This window comes from Zonotrichia albicollis, chromosome 7 (genome assembly GCF_047830755.1).
Source record: "Zonotrichia albicollis isolate bZonAlb1 chromosome 7, bZonAlb1.hap1, whole genome shotgun sequence".
In the NCBI taxonomy this organism is placed as follows: Eukaryota; Metazoa; Chordata; class Aves; order Passeriformes; family Passerellidae; genus Zonotrichia; species Zonotrichia albicollis.
The window spans coordinates 48,472,558-48,498,375 of record NC_133825.1 but is presented as its reverse complement, the minus strand read 5'-3'; the positions used below and the strand labels follow the sequence as shown (position 1 = coordinate 48,498,375).

General features: G+C 43.7%; 1 protein-coding gene across 3 annotated transcripts in view; it reads right to left on the bottom strand.

The window, feature by feature from the left end:
* Positions 1-25,818, bottom strand: part of DOCK1 (dedicator of cytokinesis 1) — a 291,813-nt gene that overhangs the window by 11,401 nt on the left and 254,594 nt on the right. For all 3 annotated transcript variants that reach the window (XM_074545390.1, XM_074545392.1, XM_074545391.1), the window contains exons 46-51: positions 24,190-24,273; positions 19,896-20,033; positions 16,102-16,247; positions 10,792-10,990; positions 6,170-6,323; positions 1,460-1,605 (exon numbers count right to left, since the gene is read on the bottom strand). In XM_074545390.1, coding sequence (XP_074401491.1) covers positions 1,460-1,605; positions 6,170-6,323; positions 10,792-10,990; positions 16,102-16,247; positions 19,896-20,033; positions 24,190-24,273 — 867 coding nt within the window. The remainder of the gene's footprint in view (positions 1-1,459; positions 1,606-6,169; positions 6,324-10,791; positions 10,991-16,101; positions 16,248-19,895; positions 20,034-24,189; positions 24,274-25,818) is intronic.

Here is a 25,818-nt window from a genome sequence, read left to right as displayed (position 1 = left end):
AGGGGACACGAGTTTGCCTCAAGGAAATAAATGAGTGGTGACTGAAGGTTGGCAGAGAGGAGCTCCAGGAAGGGAAGGTGGCAGGTTCATGTTTTATTTCCTTTCCTGACACAGGACTGAAAGGCTTTAAATCCAATTTGCTGCTCCTGCTGGTTAAAGCTCCCTGCCCAACAAACCTGACAACATCTGCCTTGGAATGGCCCAGAATGGAGCCAACTTTCCTTCAGGTTCTGCTGTTCCCTCACCCTCCTGGCACTGCAGAGCCCTCTGGATCAGCTGATGGATGCAGGAGCAGGACCCCAGATCCGCTGGGAGGGCTCAGGGACAGGAACTGCAGAGGGGATCATTGTGTGGGAACAGGAACTGCAGAGGGGATCATTGTGTGGGACAGGGAACTGCACAAGGGATCATTGTGTGGGACAGGGAACTGCAGAGGGGATCATTGTGTGGGACAGGAACTGCACAAGGGATCATTGTGTGGGAACAGGAACTGCAGAAGGGATCATTCTATGGGAATGAGGAACTGCACAAGGGATCATTGTGTGGGACAGGAACTGCAGAGGGGATCATTGTGTGGGACAGGAACTGCAGAAGGGATCATTCTGTGGGAACAGGAACTGCAGAGGGGATCATTGTGTGGGACAGGAAGTGCAGAAGGGATCATTGTGTGGGACAGGAACTGCAGAGGGGATCATTCTGTGGGACAGGAACTGCAGAGGGGATCATTGTGTGGGACAGGAACTGCAGAAGGGATCATTCTCTGGGAATAGGAACTGCAGAGGGGATCATTCTGTGGGAACAGGAACTGCAGAGGGGATCATTGTGTGGGACAGGAACTGCACAAGGGATCATTCTGTGGGACAGGAACTGCACAAGGGATCATTCTGTGGGAACAGGAACTGCAGAGGGGATCATTGTGTGGGACAGGAACTGCAGAGGGGATCATTGTGTGGGACAGGAACTGCAGAGGGGATCATTGTGTGGGACAGGAACTGCAGAGGGGATCATTCTCAGGGAACAAGAACTGCAGAAGGGATCATTCTCTGGACAAGGAACTGCAGAAGGGATCATTCTGTGGGACAGGAACTGCAGAGGGGATCATTGTGTGGGACAGGAACTGCAGAGGGGATCATTGTGTGGTACAGGAACTGCAGAAGGGATCACTGTGGTACAGGAACTGCAGAAGGGATCACTGTGTGGAACAGGAACTGCAGAGGGGATCATTGTGTGGGACAGGACCTGCAGAAGGGATCATTGTGTGGGACAGGAACTGCAGAGGGGATCATTCTCTGGACAAGGAACTGCAGAAGGGATCATTGTGTGGGACAGGAACTGCAGAGGGGATCATTCTCTGGGAACAGGAAATGCAGAAGGGATCATTCTCTGGGAATAGGAACTGCAGAAGGGATCCCTGAGTGGGAATAAGGACCTGTAGAAGGGATCCCTGTGTGGCACTCACCCGTTGGTGGGCAGGGGGGGACGTGGTGGGGCTGACCAGGTCCTGGCTCTCCATGAGGTTCCCGTAGTCGGCCGTGCTTCCTTTGAGGGGCAGAGGAGGGGGAACGTCGGGGATGTCGGAGCTGGACATCCCATTCAGCTCCAGATCTGCAAAAAACAACCCTGGGTTAACCCTGCCAGCAGCTGGATCCTGCAATCCCACAATGGTTTCGGTTGGGAGGGACCTCATGGATCACCCACTCACGGGTGATGGACTTCCACCATCACCCTCCACCATCCCAGGCTGCTCCAAGCCCTGTCCAACTTGGCCTTGGACTCACTTTAAAATGCCCTCAAAATACTTGAACAACCCCCTGTTTTTAATAAAACATCATTTTTGTTTCATGTTTCCCACCAAAACATTCATAGCTTAGTAAATATAATCTCCCCACCTTCAAGCTCGCCTTGTACATTAAAACACAAAGTTTTGCAAAGTGCACGAAGAAAATATAATCTGGCTAAGTTTTATTGACTTTCTCCCAGTAAAATCAAAGTTCCCTGTTAATAAAATGCACAAGTGAAAGCCTGGAATTAAGTACATCTCTCTCCAAAACTTTCAGGCTCCAGGTAACTATAACAAATGAGCAGCCATTAGTTGTTGAGTAAATAAAATCATGCACGAGAAAGTACCAAACATTCATTATTCCTGTGTGCTGGGGAGAAAATTCCCTTTTCTTAGCAGATAAATCCTCCCAGGTATGTGCTGGAGAGGCAAATAGCCTGAGGGACAATAAAGTTTATTGAGGCCCGAGTGATACATAGGTTTTTGGGGAGAAATCCCCCCACGGTGTATTTCAGGGTAATTCAGTCATTTTAATACAGTCATTTTAATTCAGTCATTTTAATAAAACCCAGTGCGATCTCTACGAGATAAGAAACTGAAATGATTTGTTTATAAATGGGGGAATTTTATTTAGGAAAAAAAAAAAAGGTGATTTCTATTTCATTTTACTGGGGTGATTTGTGAAACAAGTGAGGACTTATTTACGCAGATGTTTTTATTGCAAAGCTCATATCAATATTTTATTAAAAGTGTGATTTTATTGTTCTCTAAAATGGCCTCTCACAACACAATTTAACTCTAAGGTGGCTCTATTGATTTGTCACTGAAAACTGCAATTTTACTCCTCATCCTTCCACCTGAACTCCTGACTACATGGAAAAAAAGGTTATTTTCCATCCTGGGACTGCACATTTTCAGTGGCTGCCTCTCCAATAGGCTGAAAATGTTGTTTGTCCACCAGGACCTGAATTTCTCATTGCATTTTCCATTGCTCCTGTTTTTCATCCTTCCCTTCCTACAGAGAGGATTTCTCCATTCCCCAGACATTCCTCAGAGTTTCCTTTCTGCATGTCCATGAGAATCTGCTTCTTCATGGAACTGAACTGCAGCTGGAAAACCACACTGGGCATTTGTAACTGAAGATTGATGCTGGGAATGAACTTCCCTGTCCATTCTGGATGAATTCCCCATCCATTCTAAAGAACTCAGGAATCTGAAATATCTGATGTCACAAAACACAGGACACACAAGGATACCTGTCCTTGGCACAGGTCCTGCACATCTCCCACACTACTAAACATCTATATCTTAGCTACATGTATTGATATCTGAATTTTTGGTTGGTTTTTCCATGCAGCTCAGAGTAATACAGGGAAATATTTGGGAAATGTTTTGGCATATCCTTTTATGTGTTTAGTTAGAGCTGTACCAAAACCCTGAATGCTGCTTCAGAAAGAGAAACCTTCCCATATTTTGTTTTTAGGCCTCTTTGTAAACATTCCTTGGGAAACTGAGTGGAATAACACACAATTTCCCAAAAATAAAGTAAATTTACCCCCCCTGAACACTTCAGTTTTGCATTCTGTATTTTTTCAAACAACAAGATTTCACTTCTTCCATGATAAAACTTCTGACTTCACCTAAGCCAAGGTGATCCCAAGAGGATGGAGAGACACATTTTGTTAGGAATAACCCAAACCCTTTGTTTTTTTAAACAAATCCTTGGAGGACCCATGGAAAGGCAAGTTTTCAGGAAACATCTGAGGAATGCTATCAGCAGAGCTGGAGAGGAAACAAGGTGTGGAGGCAACTCTGCTTGGAGAACATGGATGGAACCCACCTGTCCCTGCAGCTGTGTCCTGCTCTGCTTCTCCCCCTCTCCCCACATCCCCCAGCTCCTGCTGCAGCTGGAATTTCCTGCAGCCTGTCCATGGCACCTTCCCAACCTCATCCTGATCAAGGATCCAAATAAATAAATCCCTGCAAGTGTGGGCAGAGCATTTCCACCCACGGGGAGAGCGCATGAAATACACAAGCAATGTGTTTGCATTTATCTGGCAACTGTTTAGTGGAACAACAAGATTCTACCCTGAGAAACAATGATTTGTCCAGGGAACACCTCCCCTGCAGCAGGTATTGAACAAATCCAGGAATTCTCAGTGTTGTCCCAAGAAAATCTATTTGCTGCAGATCTGTTGATTTCCTCAGCTGAACTAAACCCCCCTAAGATGGTCGCTAAAATAACAACCCCAAATTTCTGCTGTGCTCCCATTATTCAGTGAAATTCATTATTCAAGGTGGTTCATCAATGAGTGTGCTCTGAATATTTGTTCCTTGCTGGGCATGTGCCACTGGGAAGATCCTGGAGCTGGCACAGGATCAGTTAAGGAACCCTTTTTTCATCTTACCCTAATGATCACATTTTCCACTCCCTTCTCCTCAAGTGCCAGCTAACAGGCAGCCAGGATTGCTTAGCAACCCAATAACTGCTTTCAGCCAATTTGGGCTCCGAAGGAACTTCTTTATCCTTGGAATTCCTAAAAAAATTATCACTGTAATTCCTGAAATGATTCTAGACTAGTGTAATGAGCTGATCTTATTTTATGTAACATCCACCAATCTCTAGCATAAAAACATTCTCAGAGATACCTGGTAACTTCAGCTGCTTTTAAAAAAGAGAAATCAAATTAAGTGTTAATAAAATTTACATATGATAAAAAAATCCAATTAAAATATCTTTTGCAGAAGTATATGTCCCCTAGTTCTCTGTATTCCCTGTTTTTAGCATTTTTAGTTTTTAGTTTCTGGATATAAAATTGCAAAGGAAGGTGAGAGTTACAAGTTCATTGTAATCAAAATATTTGCTTTGTGTGACTGACTGTTTAAGAGAAAAAATGTTGAAGTACCACAGCCAGTAAATAAAGCAGTGACCTTGATGGAAAAGATTTTTTTATGAAGACTGATCATCTCTTCTCCTCCTTACTAACACTGAACTCTTGGCCACTGGAGTTGATTTGGGGATATGTATAAAAAAAGATAATTTTTTTTTTTTTCTTTTTTGTCACATGCTGGCAGCTGCAAACTCAGAATAACAGGTTTTGGGAAAGAGCACTGGGAAAGAAATAGGTGTTGGATTACACCCAGTTCTGCAATAGGGTTTGCTGCAGACTGAAGCAAACAGATGATACTTTACAGAAAAGCTGAGTGATAGATGTCAATGTCAAACAAAAACTATGTCAAAAAGCCTGACCTTTATTTTCCCTTCTGGTTTGTACTTACAACATATCAAAGAGAAGTTTTTTTAATGTATAATTACAAAAAAAAATATTGCTTTTAAAGCCTTCATGCTCCAAAACACTCAATATGGGATCAAGTACAACACGAATTTTTGACTGTTACTCTACACCTAATTAATTGTTAATGATGACTTTAAAAGAAACTGTTTCACTGCAATGATTCTGCTTGCTTTTGTAAAATACTGAATTAATTTTTGCTGGCAAAGGTAAGAGGTTAAGTAATACTGATGCCTTCTGAAGGCTGACCCAGAGCAGAGGATGGACAGAGCTCCAGAATAAAGCAGGGATTTATGGAAATCATCTCCTGCATGGATGCACCTTGGGCAGCACCAGAGCCCAGCCAGGGCTGCACCCAAGATGAACCAAAATGGCCCCAAAATGCACGGCCGGGCACGGGCTCTGTCCCTGGGATCAGTTCTGCTCCATTTGCACCTTGCAGTTCATTGTCCCATCCCAGCTTTAGCCCAGGCAGTCCCACCCTGCTTGTTTTTCTCTCTGCAGCCCACGGGGTTTGTGCTCCTGGGCTGGGATTGGGATCATTTGTCCTTGGTGCCCAGCTAGAGCAGGAATTGTTTTGTCTCCTGCTCTGTGCACAGAGCTCAGCATCCCTGATGTGAAGCTCAGACCTGTCACCCTGTTTTTTTAAGATTTTCTAAGCCTTCTGATGTTGACATTCTTGTAGTGAACTTTCTCACACACTTTTCTGTATGTAACTCATTGTTTTGCATTCCTTTGTGGAGGAGGAGAAATTCGATGGACTGTTGGTTTGACCAGTGTCATTGGAGAGGTGGCACTGTCACCCTCCAAGCCACTGTCACTCTTAGAAAACTATAAATGTTAGAGTCAGAAAACAAACTTCCCTTTTCCTTCACCTTGAGAACAGCAGTGTGCACTTGTGTTTTTTCATGTCCTGCAGTGACACAGCCCCACACACTAAAGCAGCACAGAATGTGAAAATAGAAAAGCCAAACCTGAGGGATCAATACCTGGTGCAAGAAACACCCTGGTGATGGTGCAACTCACACCAGGGTGTGAAGAACTGCTCAGGACATGCCTTTCCACGCTAAAAGGAGTTTATTTCAGAGAGACTTACTGGGCTGGATGCTGAAGGCGAGTTTGGCCCGAGGGGTGATGGGGGGCGGGCTCAGCTGGGAGCTGGGCGGCGCCGGGGACACGGAGAATCGCCGCTCGCTGGACATCACGTTCAGCACCTGGCTCTTGGGTCTCTGCGGCCTCAGGGGGCTGATCTGGGGACGCAACCAGGGAGGGGGACAAGGAAAGCAGAGAAATAAATGTTACAGATGGAACTGCCATGGTTTGATGCCATACAGGGTGACAGCAGCACTAACAGCCAAAATTGCCAATTCCCAGCTCCAGGGTCCTCCCTTCTCCCAGCCTGCTCTGGTTTGCTGAGCTAATTCCCCAAACACCTGCTTAGTAACACCTGAGGAACTTTAGAGTCTCACAGCACTCAAAAGCTTTATTTTTTCTCACACATATCTACTTTCCTGTTAAAATTTACCTCTTTAACCATTTAACCAGGTTCCTGCTTCCCACATCCTTTCAAGCGTATTTGTAGTAGAATGAATAAGCAAAGCAAATGCTTTTTCAGGGGCAGATAATTATAAAAAAACAACTAAGAAAAACATATAAATTGGTGAAGGAAACATGCCAGGATCAAGAGAAAAACCAACCTGGGTTAACCCAGGTTAACCCACTCTTCATCAAACTCTCTTTTGATGAAGACATCATCTGTCCAGAAACACCTTCTTGGTGGCTCCTGACTGTGCTTATATTTAATTAATTGAAATATCTATTTTTTTCCCCCTCTGGCTGCTTCATAATCCATTCAAATTTTCCATCAGGAACCCTCAAAAGATATTTGTAATCTGATGGGCAACTCATGCTTTAGTTAAGGCAATTCTTTATACTGAGTTTAATTCTGAGTTCTACTGATTTCCCTATTCACCACCCCCACATTAACAGGAATCATAGTGGAAAAAATGAAGCTTTTATTTCAAACAGATCCCAGAAAATGGAGCAGCAGCCTGAAGTTAAAAGGGGAATTACTCCAAGGTGCTGCAGTGGGACAAAACAGAAAGTGCCAGGAGCAATCCAGGCTTTTTCAAAGGATTCTGTCATTTCCCAATGTTTGGATTTCTATGAAGTGTGTTGGGAAGGAGAAATCTGAAATTTTCTTTTTAGAAAACAAACCCTAAAAGGCTTTGCATCAAAGATTGTGCCTGTGAGACCCTTCTACAACGAATGCATGACCAAAAAATACAGACCTTTTTTTGGAAAGTTCATCAAGACCTCAGGGTGACCCCTAAGAAATTGTTTTGATGCTAAAAATAAAATTCTAGGGATTACAAAGGTTTCTGCTGTCCACATCCTTTCAAACATATTTTCAGTAGAATGGATAAGCTAAGAAACCACTTTTTCAGGGGCAGATAACAATAAAAAAGCAACTAAGGAAAACACGTTAATTGGTGAAGGAAACATGCCAGAATCAAGAGAAAAACCAACTGGTCCCCAAGTCAACCCACTCTGTAATTGCTGAAATAAATAAATGTGAAATCAATGTCAGCTTCTCCTGTGATTGACAACTTGGGCCTCCTCTGAAAGCTCCACACAAATCACAGATCTGCTGAGGGATGTGAGCTCTTGGGAGGCCACCAATCCATAATGAAGCCATTGCTAATTTTTCCTGGTCTAGCCAAGGGCAGATCAATGGTGAGTGATGTTAGACACCACCAAATCAATAAAACACAGCCTGTTCTCCTGATTTCCAAGTGCAGCCTCCCCGTGCTCTGCTAACTACCTGGCCTCAGAGCTGGCTTTGCTCTCAGCTCCTGGGATCAAAGCAAACAAGGAGAATTTATGCTGAAGGAGTTGATGTGATACTTAAAAGAAGATAATAAATCTGTAGGAAATGATGAAGATATTACTGATATCTTCACATACTCAAGTGCTTGATTTATCTTTGTTGTTTTATGTAATTAAGGCCTGGGGTTTGATCAGTCAATAAATTCATGGTGAGTGCAGTGAAATTTGGGGAAGAGTATTTAAAGCATTCAGTTAAACAGACCCTGAATGCTCTTTTTACATGCAAACCTAAAAGCTCCATGAAATAATTCTGCAGTTTTAGAATCTCCCCATGCTCTTCCATGATTCATTTGACTGGAAAAAAGAAGAGCCCACAGAAGACTGGAAACACTCATTTCTTTACACAACATCATTATTGGGAAGAGCAGCAGGAGCACTGCAGAGGTGGGGATGGCCACTGGCATTTTTCTGACTTGATTTTCTCTGTAAATTTGTCTTCTGCTGTAAAATCCCCAAATATTTCAGAAGTTAGAACTAAGAATCTGTTAAAAAAATTCACCAAATAACTGAAATGTTTTAATTGAATGGGTGACAGCTCAATGAGCTGTAAAATTCTCAGCACAATAAATCCAATGTCTGTAATAAAAAATTTAGTAACTAAAAGTATTAATTACTAAAATGTCACTTTAGAAACTTTTTTAAGTTTAATTTCCATTTCTAGACAAATCTGTACTCCCAACTTTTCTTGTAAAAAAAAAAATCCAATCCTTATTTTTTTTTCTTCACCACTTTTAATCCAGCAAGCTTTCTTCTTCCAAGTTCTTAATGCAGGAAAAGGCAAAATGTCTTTTTCTCCAAACAGCACGGTGGTAGAAGTGCTTTGGGAGTAATTTCAGCTTAAAAAGGGAACTTGCACATGAATGTTGAACACAGGGAAAGATGAATTTCTACCAAATTTCCCCTCACATCATTAACAGGGGATGCCTCCAGCACGCAAAAACTTTTAGACAAATTTTATCTTTAAACTCATCCTTGATTTTATCTGTTCAGAATTCCAGATGACAGCAGTGGGAATTGGGCAAGCACTCGTGTAAACTGATCTCAAAAGAGCTCCTTCTGCTTCACCTAAAAATGAACCCCACTCCCACCAAACGTTCCAAATTGACTCAGTCGTCTTGGAGCTCACCAAGGCCTCTGCAGAGGCTGAAAAGGGAGAATTTTTCTCTCAACAGCAAACTCCTTTTCATATTATTGATCTGTGGACTTGAACAAGCTCAAAATAACTGTAAGTAACCAGTTCTGACATTTCATTTCCCTCCCTCTCCATAAGCAGGGGAATATTGCTCACCCCAGTCAGCCACTGAAAGCTCCTGACTGGGAAGATTGGAAGAACTTGAGTCAAACCATGTTGGGCTTTGCTGATTTTTGCTCCTCAGAAACCAGATGGGAATATGCCCTGAGGGGTTATTTTGTCCTTCTTTCCAGGCAGAATTTGCATTTTTTTTCTGTCATAACCTTTTCCAATGTCCAAGACCTCTGAGAGCTGAGGTGACCTGGCAGTGACACCAGCCAGCTCCCCAGCATCCTTGGATGCCTCCCAGCTGCTCCAGCTGACTCAGCTGCCCTGAAATACAATTTCCTTCTTCTGTGACACCCCAGGAGCTCTGTTAGTCTGTTTGGGATCTGGGAGATGCCACTGGAAGTCCTGCCATGGTGATCCCAGTTCTCAATCAGTCAAAACACAACTGCTGCAAGGTGCAAAGAGGAATGCATGGCACAAAATCCTGAGACGAGGAAATCTGTGCAGGAGGAATCTCCATTTAACCAAAGCAAGGCTCATGCAAAATTTACTGAAGTCAATGGAAAAACTCGTTGGTTTCAAAGGTGAAAAGCCTGAGACCCTCAGATGGGATTTTACTGGAGTTTCTGACTGGGCACATCAAACATAAGAACTCTGATTTTTCAGGCTGTCCCAAGACACGTGTGAGAGATTAACTCATCTTTGAGTGGAAAAGGAGGGCAAAATCCAGAAAACAGAGGAAGTGTGCCTGAACATGTAAATATCTTCCTATAAATACCAAACAGAAAGAATTACAGGATCCAGTTATCACAGGTGAGAGAGAAAGTTTCAAAATCCAGTGTCAATGACACAGCACCAACAAGACTCTGCTGAGTGCAAAGCTGGCTCTACTTGTGCAGCTCTTGAAAAGAACATTCCATTTATTTCTGGGAGGCAATTTTAAACTCCTGGCCTCCAAACAGGTGTCCAGGCAGAGATTTGGAGGTCACAGTCAGTTCACACTCTCCCTGCTCCAGCTTTAGACATCCCTGCTTTCAATTTCCCAGCTCCAACTCCTCGTGTTACCTAAGCCTTGAGGACAGTTCCACTGAATTAAATCTAAGCCAAGAAGAGAGGGTTTAAGGCAGATATGCCCTGGTTTTAATATCCTTACACACAGGAACCGCTCAGGATTTTCTGCTCCAAACAGCCCTTCAAGGACACACAGCTGCTGACAGAATGACCTCGGAATGTCCCACCAAACCCTGTCCTGCAGTGAAATGTGGGCAAACCCATCCCAGCCTACTGGGAAGCAGCAGTTCCACGGGCTGCTGGGATGGCAGCATTGATTTCAGCTATGCTGTGCCATCTGCTCCTTCATCAAACAGTCACCCAGAGCTTTGGGTGAAGATTTTCAGAGGATCTTTTCCCCACTGTAAATCAAATCTGTATTTTTGACTCATTAGCATGTATATTAACACTGTGGTGTATCCCCTCAGAGTTATTTCTGGCCTACAAAGGAGCTAAACGGTAAAAATCAACATTTTGATTTCAAAAGAGAGAGAACATGGCTCAGAATTAGATAAAGCTTTCCTTGCTAATAAAGTTACCGTTTCTGAAAGGATCACTGCTTCAGCCTGCTGCAGAGAAATATCAGTAGATTTAAATTCTTTATCAAATATCTCTTGATGCTTGCTGTTCCTCTTCTCCTTCTTCTTTTCCTTTTTATCTTTATCTAGGTCATCCTTGTCCAATTTATCTTGCGACCTAGAATGCATCTTTTTTGGCAGGAGGGGCTCCAGCACGAACCTAAGGAAAAACGTTGTTGCTCAGATCAATAAAAGGCTGTTTTCAAAACAACTAACTTTTATTTACATATTTCCCAAAGTCTCACCCGAGTTAATGAGGCTTTGCTAATCCAGGAAAACTCATTAGTGGGAGAAGGAGGGGGCAGAAGGTCACACAACCATAATTGTCTCATAATAAAAATTACTGCAGGACTGCTGGAGAAGCAGAGCTGCAGATTTCCCTGCTCTGCAGTAAATTTATTGGTTTCTGGCTGCACAAACTCCTGAATTTCACATAAAAAATGGGTTTTTCATTCTGCACTGCCACTCTCCATGCTGTGGCACCTGGAAACTCCAGTGCCACCCCCTGCCATGGACAGAGACACCTTCCCCTATCCCAGGGTGCTCCAACCTTGGACACTTCCAGAGATGGAGCACTCTTGGCTAGACAAAGTATTTTATGGTTTATTTTATATTATAAATGAAAAACATCACGAAGATCACACCTAAACAAAATCATGCTGGCAGATTTAAAGGCTGTCTCAAACCACCACCTTACCAAACCAAAACCAAACCAGAACTTCCCAAAGAAGGACACTTTTAGCCCTGGAAAAGCATTTCCCATGCTATGGGGTGCATGCAGGTACAGGCCACAGTCTTTGCTGTGAAATTCCAGAATTCATGTTTCAGACAATTTGCATTGACATTATCCTAATCCCCACCATTAGCAGCAATACCCAGCAGCAATTTTGCAAATTATTGTTATTTTTTGTTGTTGTTTTCACTCTACATCAGCTCCTTTATTGGGAAGATGCTCAAAGCAGCACCTGCAACTGCAGCCCCTGAGCCATTTCCCAAATCCTGAATGCCACAGGTTGGGAACAAACCCATGAGTTTATCCATCCCATTTTACACACAGGGAAAAGGGAAGGCAGCAATTTGCCCAGGGCCACAAAGAACTCCAGTGACAGAGCCCAGAGCAGAGCCCAGCTCTCCCAGCACCAGGACTTTTTAGGAACCTGAGTTGTGAATTTTGGACTGGGTGGTGCCAGCACCTCCAAGGCCAACTGCAAATTCACAAGAGGAATGTCGGATCTCAGGATCTCAGTCCTGAGGTGCTGAGCCACCGAGACCACCCTTGGGGGGCTCGGGAGTCCTGGAATGTTCCAGAAGTGTCTGGTGGCTGGACTTTGATCCTACACAGGAGACGACACCTGTATGAGGATAGGAGGGTTTCACCGGGGTGAATGGTGAAGGGATTGGTTAATTAGAGGGTGAGACACAGGGTTTAGGATTTCTGTACAGGGGGGTTTAGAGGAGTAAGATGGAGGAATTGGGGTGTGTCCTGTCCTTCTTCTTCTTCTTCTTCTCCTCCATCTTCTTTGGCCATGGTGGCACCTTTGGATTGGTTATTACTGAGAGTGCACCGAGTTATAAGAATAAATGGTATTGGGGAAAAATGATAAATATTGTACACGTAACAATGGGTATAAAGATAGGTGACTGTCCGGAGGGCAGCACAGTGTGCTCATGGCTGGCTGCTGAGCAGAGCTCTGTTCGGCTGAAAGAAAATCTTTTAGATAAACAATTAATAAACATAAAAACCGAAAGAAGAACTGAAGCCTCTTCTCGTCCTTCGATACGCGGGCTGTCCCAAGGCCACTCCGGGCCTTCCCAGGCCCCTCAAACAGCCGAGATAAACCGGACAGAGGAATTTCCATCCTTCAGACAATGATTAACTGCTTCCCTTCCAAGCTCTGTATTAGGACTATTAATTATTTGGATTATTAACGTAAAATGGGGCAGCACACTGTGCTCCAGCTGGAAGCACTTTGGGACTGCCAAGAGCTGAGAAATCCCACTGGACCCCAGGATCCTCCTGCTCCCCACCACTGAGTGCAATGCTCACATTTGTATTTCTAAATCCCATCCCAAGCAGGGAATATATCCAAGTCTCTTTTTTGAAGTCAGTTTTATTTATACATAGAGTTGGGAGTTGTAAAACACATCCTGTGTCAAAGTCTGCTTTGAGTCTTTGCTTCTTTAAAAGAATGACATTAAACAGAAACTGGGTGATTTGATAAGACCATTCCTTTAGCTTCATGTTTAATTGTTTTTTTTGTTTAATCTCTATTCTCAAATTTAATTTATGAAGAGATATGGAAAGACAAGAGGAGAACTGACCATAAACCCCAACAACTACAGCAGGAACAGGAGGAAACTTCTGCTAGGCCAGCAGTGCCAAACCACCCACATGATTTCACAGCCACTTGAATTTTTGAGGTTTTTCATGATATTATTTATATCTGATGATTTTTCTTCTCCTCATCCTGATTAAACAAATGAGGGGTATTTTCAGGTCTTCTCAGTGACAAGAGTTTTATTTTCTTGTATTGCCCTGGGCTCAGAGCAGGAGCTGAGCTGCACTGTGGGATCTTTGTGAAAATCCACCCTGAGGAGAATCAGACCCTCAAAAACTGCCACGTGACACCTACCACAACACAGCTGACAGGAAATATTATATTATATTATTCCTGAAGGAAATAATACCCAGTGACAAAGTAAAATACATTTAAAGATTTTGAAGGGAAAATCAGAAAGAGGCAGGGAAATAATCAATATTTTTCTTCTGTGATAAAACAAAGTTGCTCACTTACTTGAGATGGTTTTTCTGCCCAAGTTCCAGCAAGACAACTTTGTTCAGAATTAGTCAGAATTCAGGATCTCTGCTGTCCCACATTTACACCAGAGTGTGAAAGCATCCCAGAGGGCAGTGGAATGAGAGCTGAGCTGTCCACAGCTCCTCCCCATGACTAAATAAACTCTTTGTAATCAAGGCAAGCATCCTGTTGGTCCTTAGGTGCTGGATTTAATTTTACTTGATGCCTTTAGTTTCTAGCCAGGTATTAACTCCCCTCTGAAGGTGCACAGGAGTTTCCAGCACATCCCTGTAAATCAGCAGCCCTTCAGAAGGCTTTAAAAAAATCAGCTGCCTTGGTCAAACATTGCATTTCTGGATTACAGGGGTGCCTGAGGGGAGGAAGAGAGAGAAGGGACTTCTGAGGCTGCATGGAAAGCCCAGACAGCAAACAGATTATTTTGTTCTTTGAGGGATGTGACTGTGAGACAGGGCTTATCAACAGAATTCCCAGTTCTCATGTGAAATATCTTGATAAGTCTTGAAGTACAATCTTGCCCTAAGCAGCTTTTCCTCTGGCAGCTGGAGTGAGCAGCAGTGATTGAGCAGTCAGGTAATCCTGCCCCGAGCTCCTGGGACAGGGCTGGCTGCACACACGGCCTGCAGAGCATCCCTCACACACCTGTGATGCTCTGAAAAGAGGAACTGATCTCCTCTTTGGGGTTTTTTGGTGTCGTTTGAATGTTTAGAGGGCAAAAAGGAACATTGGATTTATCTGGGTTAGAGAACAAGAGACCTTGAGAGAAATGTCTCTGTAGGTTGGGGTTTTTCAGCCAATTTTAGGCTGTCACTTAAAAAATCATGGAATGGTTTGGGATGGAAGGGAACTTAAAACTCATCCAGTTCCAGGGGCAGGGACATCTTCCATCATCCCAGGCTGCTCCAAACCCCAATGTCCAACCTGGCCTTGGGCACTGCCAGGGATCCAGGGGCAGCCACAGCAAACCTGGGAATTCCATCCCAGCCCCTCCTCATCCTCACAGCCAAAAATTCCTTCCCAATACCCCATCCATCCCTGCCCCCTGGCACTGGGAGCCATTCCCTGTGTCACTCCAATCCTTGTCCCAGGTCCCTCTCCTGCAGAAGAGGTTTTACAGCAACTTCTGTCAGCCAGAGAGAAGTCTGATAACAGGATCCATGTTTGATAACAGGATCCATGTTTGATAACAGGATCCATGTTTACCCATGAAAGAATTTCCTACCAAGGGTGTTGACACAGAAACCAAGAAAGAAAGAAGATAGATAAGAGAAACCTGTAACTCTGTTCCAATGAGCACTTTGTTTCTTTCCTGACCAATGAGTAAAGTGTAAATTTATGAGTTTTGTAAGAATGGATAAAAAGCATGCATGGCAGAATAAACCAGTTTGAAGCCTTCTGAAAACGGAGTGTGTTGCTTTGTATTGTCTCCATCTCAATCACAACACTCTCCAACTCTCCTGGAGCCCCCTCAAGTGCTGGAAGAACTCTGGGTCTCCCTGGATTTTCCCTTCTCCAGCTGAACACCTCCAGCCCTCCCAGCTGTTTCCAGCTCCAAGATCTGGGAATGCCAACCACCCTCAAACCCCAGGGAGCTTTGGGGACAATCCCTGGCTGGGGATTCCCCACTCACCCATCCCAGGGTGCTTCAGGGACAATCCCTGGCTGGAAATCTCCACCCCAGGGAGCATCAGTGACAATCCCTGGCTGACGATTCCCACCCCAGGGAGCTTTGGGGACAATCCCTGTCTGGATATTCCCCATCCCAGGGATTTTTAGGGACAATCCCCAGCTGGGATCCCCACTCACCCACCCCAGGGAGCTTTGGGGACAATCCCTGGCTGAGGATTCCCCACCCCAGGGTGCTTTGGGGACAATCCCTGGCTGAGGATTCCCCACTCACCCACTCCAGGGAGCATCAGGGACAATCCCTGTTGGGATATTCCCCACCCCAGGGATTTTTAGGGACAATCCCCGGCAGGGATCGCACTCACCCACTCCAGGGAGCATCAGGGACAATCCCTGGCTGAGGATTCCCCACTCACCCACTCCAGGGAGCTTTGGGGGCAATCCCTGTCTGGATATTCCCCACCCCAAGAAATTTTGGGGACAATCCCTGTCTGGATATTCCCCACCCCAGGGATTTTTAGGGACAATCCCAGCTGGGATCCTCACTCACCCACCCCAGGGAGCATCAGGGACAATCCCTGTCTGGATATTCCCCACCCCAAGGATTTTTAGGGACAATCCCTGGCTGAGGATTCCCCACTCACCCACCCCAGGGAGCTTTGGGGACAATCCCTGTCTGGATATTCCCCACCCCAGGGTGCTTTGGGGACAATCCCTGGCTGAGGATTCCCCACTCACCCACCCCAGGGAGCATCAGGGACAATCCCTGGCTGAGGATTCCCCACCCCAGGGATTTTTAGGGACAATCCCCAGCTAGGATCGCACTCACCCGTCGGAGCCGGGCCGGGAGGGAGTGCTGTCCGAGGAGAGGGAGGACACGGAGGCCACGGAGAGGGGCCGGGACGAGGAGGGCATGGTGAAGGAGCGCACCATGGAGCGGGGCCGGCTGCCCCGCCGCTCCTCCAGCCCCGACAGCTGCGGCAGGAAACGACACACACGTTACTGCCTCGTCCCAAAAATCTACTGCAAAAAGCAGGCAACCCCACAAAGGGGGGAAATGATGTCTCTGACTCCCTTGAGATCAGAAGGCTAATTAATTACTTTATCATACTATATTATATTACACTATATTGCATTACATCTAAACTGAACCTGTCACTTCACCTCAAAAACCCAACTCAAGTCAACCCAAATTTCCAGAATCTCGTGTCTGTCAGCCCACAGTGCCCACACACACCTGGATGCAGCTGGTCAGTGAATCAAAACACACCAGAATCCAATCACCAATTCCCTTCAGGTAAACAACCTTCCACCATGCATTCCACTTGACCACAGCAAGAAGAGCAGCAATTGAGACAAGAATTGTTTTTTCTTTCTCTCAGGTTCAGAGGATGTGAATCCTAGAAATAGCCTTGGGAAGTTGTGCCTTGCTTTTTTCTTGGCTACAAATATCCACACGCCAAAGGGAACAAGGGAAGGTTCAGTGGATTTTCTTCCAGGTAGAGTTTGGTAGCATTAATGAATTAATAACAACAAACACCTCATGTTACCAGCAAAGAAATAGGTTCTAAAGGAAATCCACCCAAAGGACAAAAAAAAAAAAAAAATTAGGTCCTCACAGGCAGATGTATAATTTTAAGTATATTCCAAGAATTCCTTTGTTCCAATGGTATTTCCAAGCTTTTTTACATCTCGCCTTTAAAAAACTCTTTACATATAATTTTTAATCCATATCTGCCATCGTTGTGACTGCCTTGTCAAAATATTTCAGTGAAATGGACTTCATTAAAAAACCCCCAAAACCAAAGTAAAAATCCACAAAGAGAAATTTTATGTCAAAAATATCAAGAGAGCCAATTTACAGAGTGACACCAGGTTAAGAAGGAAATATATTAAAGTTTTGGTTTTGTTTCAGACAATTTCAGAGTTGTGAATATTTCTCCAAGCTTTGTTAGTCATTAATAACTGATATATGCATAAAATAATTGAACTCTTGCAGTCAACAAATAAGAATCTCATGCTGTTTAATTACAGGTATATTTTCCACCCTGTCAACTACTGGTAAATTGGCCTTGTACAAGGAAGACAGAAGAGATAAAACTCCATCAATCCTGAAAATTCTTACTGGTGGGTAGAGTGAAATTAGAGAGATAACACCACTTTCCAGTCATCTCCTTGATGATGTAAATGGATATTACTGAAGTGACTGACATGCAGGTATCATTAATGTTAATTACTTCTGTTCTCTCTGGGAATAAATTACTGTTTGAACTTTTCCCTGAATATATAAATTCATAAGATGAGATTTGAAGGACCACAAACAGAACATCAGTTAAAGGATACCACAAAGGCTGGAATGTTCCCTGTAAGATCTGTGGCCCCATTAAAAAAAGAGATGTCATTGCTACAGACATTATCCCAGGATTATTGAGGGTGGAAAAGTCTGAGATGGAATCCAAGCTGTGCCCAGTGCTCACCTTGTCCTCAGCTCAGAGCATAAATCCAAATCCACTGATTGCTTGGACACCCACAGGGATGGGCACTCCAAACTGCCCTGGGCAGCTGTGCCAGGCCTGGACAAACCTTTCCATGAGGAAATTGTTCCCAAAATCCACCCTGAGCTGCCCTGGCCCAGCCTGAGGCCGTTCCCTCTGCTCCTGTCCCTGTTCCCTGTCAGGAGCTGTGCAGAGCCACAAGGGCCCCTGAGCCTCCTTTGCTCCAAGCAAAATAGGATCTCATAATAGCACCCAATCCATGTATTTTTGACTGAATTATCAATTCTATCCTGAATTAAAAAGCTGTTTGCTTTGTTTGTTCTGACCTTCACACTCAACACTGAAAAGCAGAACAAACCTCCACTGGAAACACCATGAAGTTCTCGGCTTTCCCTTAAGGATGAAGCAGCAACTGGAAGGAAGTTGCTGGAATGAGAAAAGCCTGAATTTCAGTCCTTCTGAACCCATGAAGCAGGAGGTGTGTCTTTCTTGCCTGCCTACATTCAGTGAAGGTACAACCACCTGCTACCATAAAGCAGCACAGCTCTCCCTTCCCTAAGGGAATTCCACCTAGGGAAAGGTGACATTCAGCTCTGGAAGTGCCCATTTCTAAACTCATTTTTGTAACCCAAATCCTTCAGAATTGAAGGATTATCTTTGACTTTCAAAGAACAGACTCAGGCAGTTTAGGAATTGCTCCCATGCTCGGAAATAAAAGCACCAAGGCCAACATCTCTCATCTGCTCAGTATCCCATAATTTGATGATGACTGGGAACAACCAGGAACTCTTCATCTACACTGCTGTTAAATCAATGGAATCATCACACAGGAACAGAGAGCTGCTGTAATTCAAGGGAATTCCTGATATTGGGAAAAGAGAAATGGAGAAAGGGAACTGTGGGGGCCTGTGTGTATATTATAATTGTATAATTGTTAAAAGAAAAGGGGGAAATGTGGGGGCCTGTATGCATATTGTAATTGTATAATTGTTAAAAGAAAAGGGGGGAAATGTGGGGGCCTGAATATATGTTGTATTGTAAGATCTGTGTGGGTCCAAGTTGCTCCAAACGAGCTGCAGCTGCAGGGTCCTTAGTTGGGCAGCAGCTGTAGCTCGTGAAGGTAACTGAGATAAATAGGGGTGGGTCAAGAGCCCAGGAGGAGCCCCTGAGAAGACAGGAAGGACTGTGCTGCAGAGAAAGGAGAAGAGCCCCAGCAGAGAGGGAAGAACAACACTGCAGCGAAGATTACAACAACTGGTGCCCCGTGTGATGAAGAACACTGCAACCAAACATCAAAGGAAGGTATGGAATCCCCCGGACAGCCGAGAGCTGTGGCAGCCTGAGAGCTGGGACTTTGGAATATCAGCCTGAGAGCTGGGACTATAGAAGATAGGACAGCTGAGAGCTGGGACTTCGGAATATCAGCCTGAGAGCTGGAACTGTATGTGTATTGCAATCGTATAATTGTTAAAAGAAAAGGGGGGAAATGTGGGGGCCTGAATACATGTTGTATTGTAAGATCTGTGTGGTTCTAAGTTGCTCCAAACGAGCTGCAGCTGCAGGGTCCTCAGTTGGGCAGCAGCTGTAGCTCGTGAAGGTAACTGAGATAAATAGGGGTGGGTCAAGAGCCCAAGAGGAGCCCCTGAGAAGAGAGACAGGACTGAGCTACAGAGAAAGGAGAAGAGCCCCAGCAGAGAGGGAAGAACAACGCTGCAGCGAAGATTACAACAACTGGTGCCCCGTGTGATGAAGAACACTGCAACCAAACATCAAAGGAAGGTATGGAATCCCCCAGACAGCCGAGAGCTGTGGCAGCCTGAGAGCTGGGACTTTGGAATATCAGCCTGAGAGCTGGAACTGTATGTGTATTGCAATCGTATAATTGTTAAAAGAAAAGGGGGGAAATGTGGGGGCCTGAATATATGTTGTATTGTAAGACCTATGTGGTTCTAAGTTGCTCCAAACGAGCTGCAGCTGCAGGGTCCTTAGTTGGGCAGCAGCTGTAGCTCGTGAAGGCAACTGAGATAAATAGGGGTGGGTCAAGAGCCCAAGAGGAGCCCCTGAGAAGAGAGACAGGAGAAGAGCCTGAGAGCTGGGACTGCAGCAAAGATTACAACAGGGAACTCACGATGGCGCGGACGCCGTACTGCTTCTCCACCTTGTCCTTCAGCTGCCGGAAGCACGCCTCCATCCTCTCGTGGAACGGCCTCAGCGCCTCCGTCACCTTCTCCCCGTGGATCCGGATGCCTTCAGCCAGGAATGGGATCTGGAAAGCAGAATTTGGTTGCTCCACCCTGCCCAGCCCCTCCTGAGCCCAGGGATGGGCAAGGTTCCCACAGCAGGGAAAGAGCTCGTGCAGTGATAATAATATTAGCAATAAGAGCAATAGTAATAGCAATTATAACAATCATAACAATAATAACAATAATATTAAAATTATAACAATTTAATTATATATAAAATTATAACAATATAATAAAATTATAACAATCATAACAATAATATTAAAAATGACAAAAATTATTATTATGACCACAGTGACCATCATCATTCCTTGCATATGATGCCTGACAGGATCTAAACCCCTGTTCTCCAGGATTTCCCTTTTTTTTTTCTGTATAACAAATTCCTTTACATTTAATTCAGCCCTAATTCTGCCCAGAAATCCCATGCTGGATTCATCCCACAGCACAAACCCTCCGGTGATATTCCATTCTCAAGCCCCCACAGATTCTGTACTTTAAAACACCAAACTGATGAATGATGGGTCTCACAACAGGTTATTAATATCAAATCCTTTCCCAGTTCCATGAGGATAAAACCCTGAAGACAAAAATAGTTTATGTTTTCTTTAATAAATGCTCTTTCTAAAGCTGCAAATGAGCTCCATCCTTGGACAGATATATATTGCAGAGCAATATTTATTAATAAAACATACAGTTTTAGATGCTATATAGCTCTTCTTAGAAAAAGTATTTTATTTTCTCTGGGAAGAAAACAGAAGGGGGAAAAAATTAAATTAATTCTCTTTTGTAACTGAAAATAATCATTTATCTTCAAGGCTTCTGTCACAAAATATCCATGCCAGCACAGGATTATATAATTAGTTCCTAGTGTGGAGGTGTAGCTGACCTTTGGAAATGTTTTAAGAGAGACATTTTCATTCCCACAGCTACCCAGACACACCATTAGAGTTTTCTACCTCCAGCTCAGGAAAAATATTTCCTCTTCCAGGTCCCTTTCAGCCCACACAGTGCTCTGATTCTAACTCAGATATTCTCTGCAGCAATCAAGCTAAGAGGCTTCTTCTTAATAATTCATAATTAAATCATAATACTGATTAAAAACAGATTTTTCTAATAAGACTGAGCAGCAATCAGAAGGAGCAGCTTTATTAGTAAGGAGAATAATAAATACACAGATGAATTACAGATGAGCAAACTCGAGAAATCTTATCAAGATGGTTTGGCACTGTGTAAATGGACAGAGGTGCTTCTCCTGAAAGACTACAAAGAGAAGAATAATGACTTTTTTTTTTAATGTAGTGGCTTCTATGTATAAGCATATGGATTTGCACTTGACAAAAATTAAACATGAAGCCAGAAAGTTTTCCCTGCTCTCAATAAGTCAATGAATTTCTAAATTTACATAATTACCAGGCCACACTGTGACCCTCCTGTTTTGGAGGGATAATTGGTCACTGGGCTCATTTATTTTAAAGAACTGTTGACATTGGAAATGGATTTTTTTTAAACTGGAATTATTGAATTGAGGCATATGAGACCATTTGTGGGTAGAAAATGCAGTGAAGAACCTGTCCTGGGGATCAGCCACCTCCAGGCTGGAAAATTAAAAACAGGAAATTAAATGACATTATTTGTAGGGAAAAAAATGTGGGGGGAGGGAGAAGGAAAAGAACAAGGAGAACAACAAGAACACAAATAAGAACAACATGAAGAAGAAGATGAAGAACATGAAGAACAACAACAACATGAAGAAGAACTAGAAGAACAAGAATAAGCAGAACAAGAAGAGGAACAAAAACAAGAACAACAACAGCAGGAAAACAACAAGAAGAACAAGAAGAAGAAGAACAATGAGCCCAAGGAGGAGGGGAAGAAGAAGGAAGAGAAGAAGGAGAAGAAGAAAGAGAAGGAGGAGAAGGAGAGGTTTGTTAATCTTTTACAGAAACTGAAATTTATTAATGTCCCATGGCTTTGCTGCTGAGTCAGGATATTTGGCCTCCCTGTCCAAGACCACTTAATCCTTAAACATTTATCAAGTGCAGGAAGAACCTTCCAACTGTGTCACCATTTCTGTTTCACCTTCTTCCAAACTCTTCCTGTGTCTCCTTTCCAGACACAGGGAAATGTGCTGATGATGCCTGACATGGAATTTGACACCTGTCAGAGGCAGAATTTTGCCACATTCAGCATATTCCCAATTAATTTGGCCTTGAAGAAAGGGCATTTTCTTATTTCATAACTCTGTTCTTGGCTGGTTTTAAAATTTTATAAAGTTCCACTGCAACTTGAAATTATTCCCTGATTTGTTTCCCCTTTTTGTTTTTTTTTTTTTTTTTTTAAATCTTGATCTGCTTGGCTGAAAAGACTGAAAAAAATGACATTGATTTGAATTATTAAACTAATCTTTGAAAACAATCTTTCAGAGCAAGGGGATCATAAAATATGAGCATAAAACCTGAGTTTGGTATGCAGCAGTTCTTTCATCTCTGTACAAGGAGCACAAGGTTTTGATTTGCTGTGGTATTTTTCTGTTTTGCTGTGCTGTAAATACTTTAGCTAAATTCAGAATGACTAATGTCATCAATCATTCATTTCTCTGCCTTAATTTCCATCAATCATTTCATTATCTTCATGTTAAAATGAAAGATCAGCTTGAAATGGAGCAGTTGCATGGGAACATTTTTTGCCTAAGTTGGAAAAGCAACAAGAAGGACAAAAATGGACATTGCTTTGCTAATGGAAGTTATCTGAATTAATAAGAGACAGAAACAAAATGGACACTTGAAGTTCACAGGAATTACATGAATTATGAATTCCACGGCACAGTGGAGAAAGAGGTAAGGAGATGAAAAAAACTGAATTTAACTGGTCAGCTGATAATACAATTGTCAGGCTGCTATTTCATATACCCAACTGATTTATGCAGCAGGGAGAAAATTCCATGTGATAACAGAACTCCAAGCCCCACGTTATTGAAAAATGAAATTTCCTTTTTGCTTTCCATCCCTGTCAGCCCAGGATGAATTCAGCCCCTCCAAGGCTTCCATACACATCCCTCTCCCAGTATTTGGGAGCTGACTCCCACCTGGCTGGAAACTGCAGTAATCTGAGAGGAATTTTAAATTTTAGGATCCCTTAAATGTGTATGAAACATCCAAGGCAATTCAAAAGCACTGAAAGGGCTTTTAGTGACTCTTAATTTTCAGATATAAAAATAAATGTTGATCCCTTTTCTCTATTCTCTTGGTTCCTGTTGTTCTTGAAGCACAAAACTGATGGGAAATCATGTGTTTAAAGCCCTGAATAATTACAATACAATGTGATCAGCTGCCATACCTATTTTCAAATTGTGATATTATTTTAATACACAAGTGTCACCAAAGTGAGCCTTTGCTGAGGGAAAGTGTGTTTGGAATTCATTTGAAGTTTCACTCTCAGAGGCAAAGACACAGAGCTGACACCAAGTCAGTCTGTTGGGACCGAATTATTTTCCTCTATAGAACTTAAAGCTTATAAAATCTAATCTTTTCTAAAAGCTCACAAGAAAATAAATTTAAAAATGCCTTTTTTTTTTTTTGTCAGACCAAAAGAGTTTTTTTACTCACTGATAGTTTTAAGGCCTTCAGAGAATATTCTATTTTTGAATTCTGCAGCTTTGGCTCTACTACCTGTAAGACTGAAATCTACGGAAATGTAAATTATTCCCTTTATTATAAAGACAGAACTGAATATGAAAAGACAATGATTCACTTTCTTTTTCTGTGGGAAAAAACCCCCTATTTCCAATCAACCTGCTAAAAATAAAATTATACTGAGACCACAGAAAAATGTCCAGTATGCGACCATGGAACAAAATTGAAATTGTCTTGAAATATTGAAATATTGAAATATTTTCTCATCTGATACAGATGGGAGATTGTCACTTAGTGTGTTTACAAAAAAAAACAAAACAAGAAAAAAGAAAATACCTTGATCATAATTGTTCTCTGCAAGTTTATCAAAATGAGCAATTATGTCAGATTTGAAAAGATGAACTTTAACTCAAGCTCCAAGACAGATTTAAATGGCAAAGAAATGTATCCAAGGTGAGGATAATGCCTGAATTTCCTCCCAAGTGACACCAAGCTGTCTTTCCACAGCAGCTGCCTCTGCCAAACCTGACTTCCAGTGTTTTACCTGCCAAGCAATCAGATCCTTCAGCTTCTCAATCTTGTCATGATCCTCTGGATGCTCGTGCATGTATTTTTCAGTAAAAAAAGCCTAAAAAAGAGAGAGGGAGGAATGAGCCATTGTTCAGAAAATGAAACATCCACTACCAGAGAACTGAGCTGCAACGAAGATAAATTGATCAGCTCAAAAATTCTGTGAAGTAACAGCAACAAACACAAAGCGAAAATTGTGGAATCACAGAATCACAGTGATTTGGGTTGGAAAGGACTTTAAATCCCAAACAGTGCCATCCCATGGGACACCTCCCACTGTCCCAGGTGCTCCCAATGTCCAGCCTGGCCTTGGGCACTGCCAGGGATCCAGGGGCAGCCACAGCAAATCTGGGAATTCCATCCCATCCAGGAATCCCCAGTTCCCAATATCCCATCCAGCCCTGCCCTCTGGCACTGGGAGCCATTCCCTGTGTGCTGTCCCTCCACCCCTGTCCCCAGTCCCTCTCCAGCTCTCCTGGAGCCCCTTCAGGCCCTGCAAAGCCACCCTGAGGTCACCCCAAAACTTCTCCTCTCCAGGTGAACAATCCCAGCTCTCCCAGCCCTTCCTCCCAGTAGGGCAGGGATTCCTGGTGGAATCCATGGAATCCTGAGGGAATTCAGGGAATCCTGGTGGAATTCAGGGGATTCCTGGTGGAATTCGGGGGATCCTGGTGGAATTCGGGGATTTCCTGGTGGAATCCAAGGGATTCCTGCTGGAATTCAGGGAATCCTGGTGGAATCCAGGGGACTCCTGGTGGAATCCAGGGGATTCCTGGTAAAATTCAGGGGATTCCTGGTAAAATTCAGGGGATCCTGGTGGAATTCAGGGATTTTGGTGGAATCCAGGAGATCCTGGTGGAATTCAGAGGAACCTAATGGAATTCAGGGGATCCTGGTAAAATTCAGGGGATTCCTGGTGGAATTCAGGGAATGCTGGTGGAATTCGGGGATTCCTGATGGAATCCAGGGGATTCCTGGTGGAATTCAGGGATTTTGGTGGAATTCAGGGATTCTTGGTGGAATCCAGGGAATCCTGGTGGAATCCAGGGGACTCCTGGTAAAATTCAGGGGATTCCTGGTGGAATCCATGGAATCCTGGTGGAATCCAGGGGATTCCTGGTGGAATTCAGGGGATCCTGATGGAATTCAGGGATTTCCTGGTGGAATCCAGGAGATCCTGGTGGAATTCAGAGGAACCTAATGGAATTCAGGGGATCCTGGTGGAATCCAGGGAATCCTGGTGGAATTCAGGGGATCCTGGTGGAATCCAGGGGATCCTGGTGGAATTCAGGGATTTCTGATGGAATCCAGGGAATCCTGGTGGAATTCAGGGAATCCTGGTGGAAATCATGGATTCCTGGTGGAATTCAGGGGATCCTGGTGGAATTCAGGGGATCCTGGTGGAATTCGGGGATTCCTGATGGAATCCAGGGAATCCTGGTGGAATTCAGGGAATGCTGGTGGAATTCAGGGGATCCTGGTGGAATTCAGGGAATGCTGGTGGAATCCAGGGGACTCCTGGTAAAATTCAGGGGATTCCTGGTGAAACCCAGGAGATTCCTGGTGGAATTCAGGGAATGCTGGTGGAATTCAGGGATTCCTG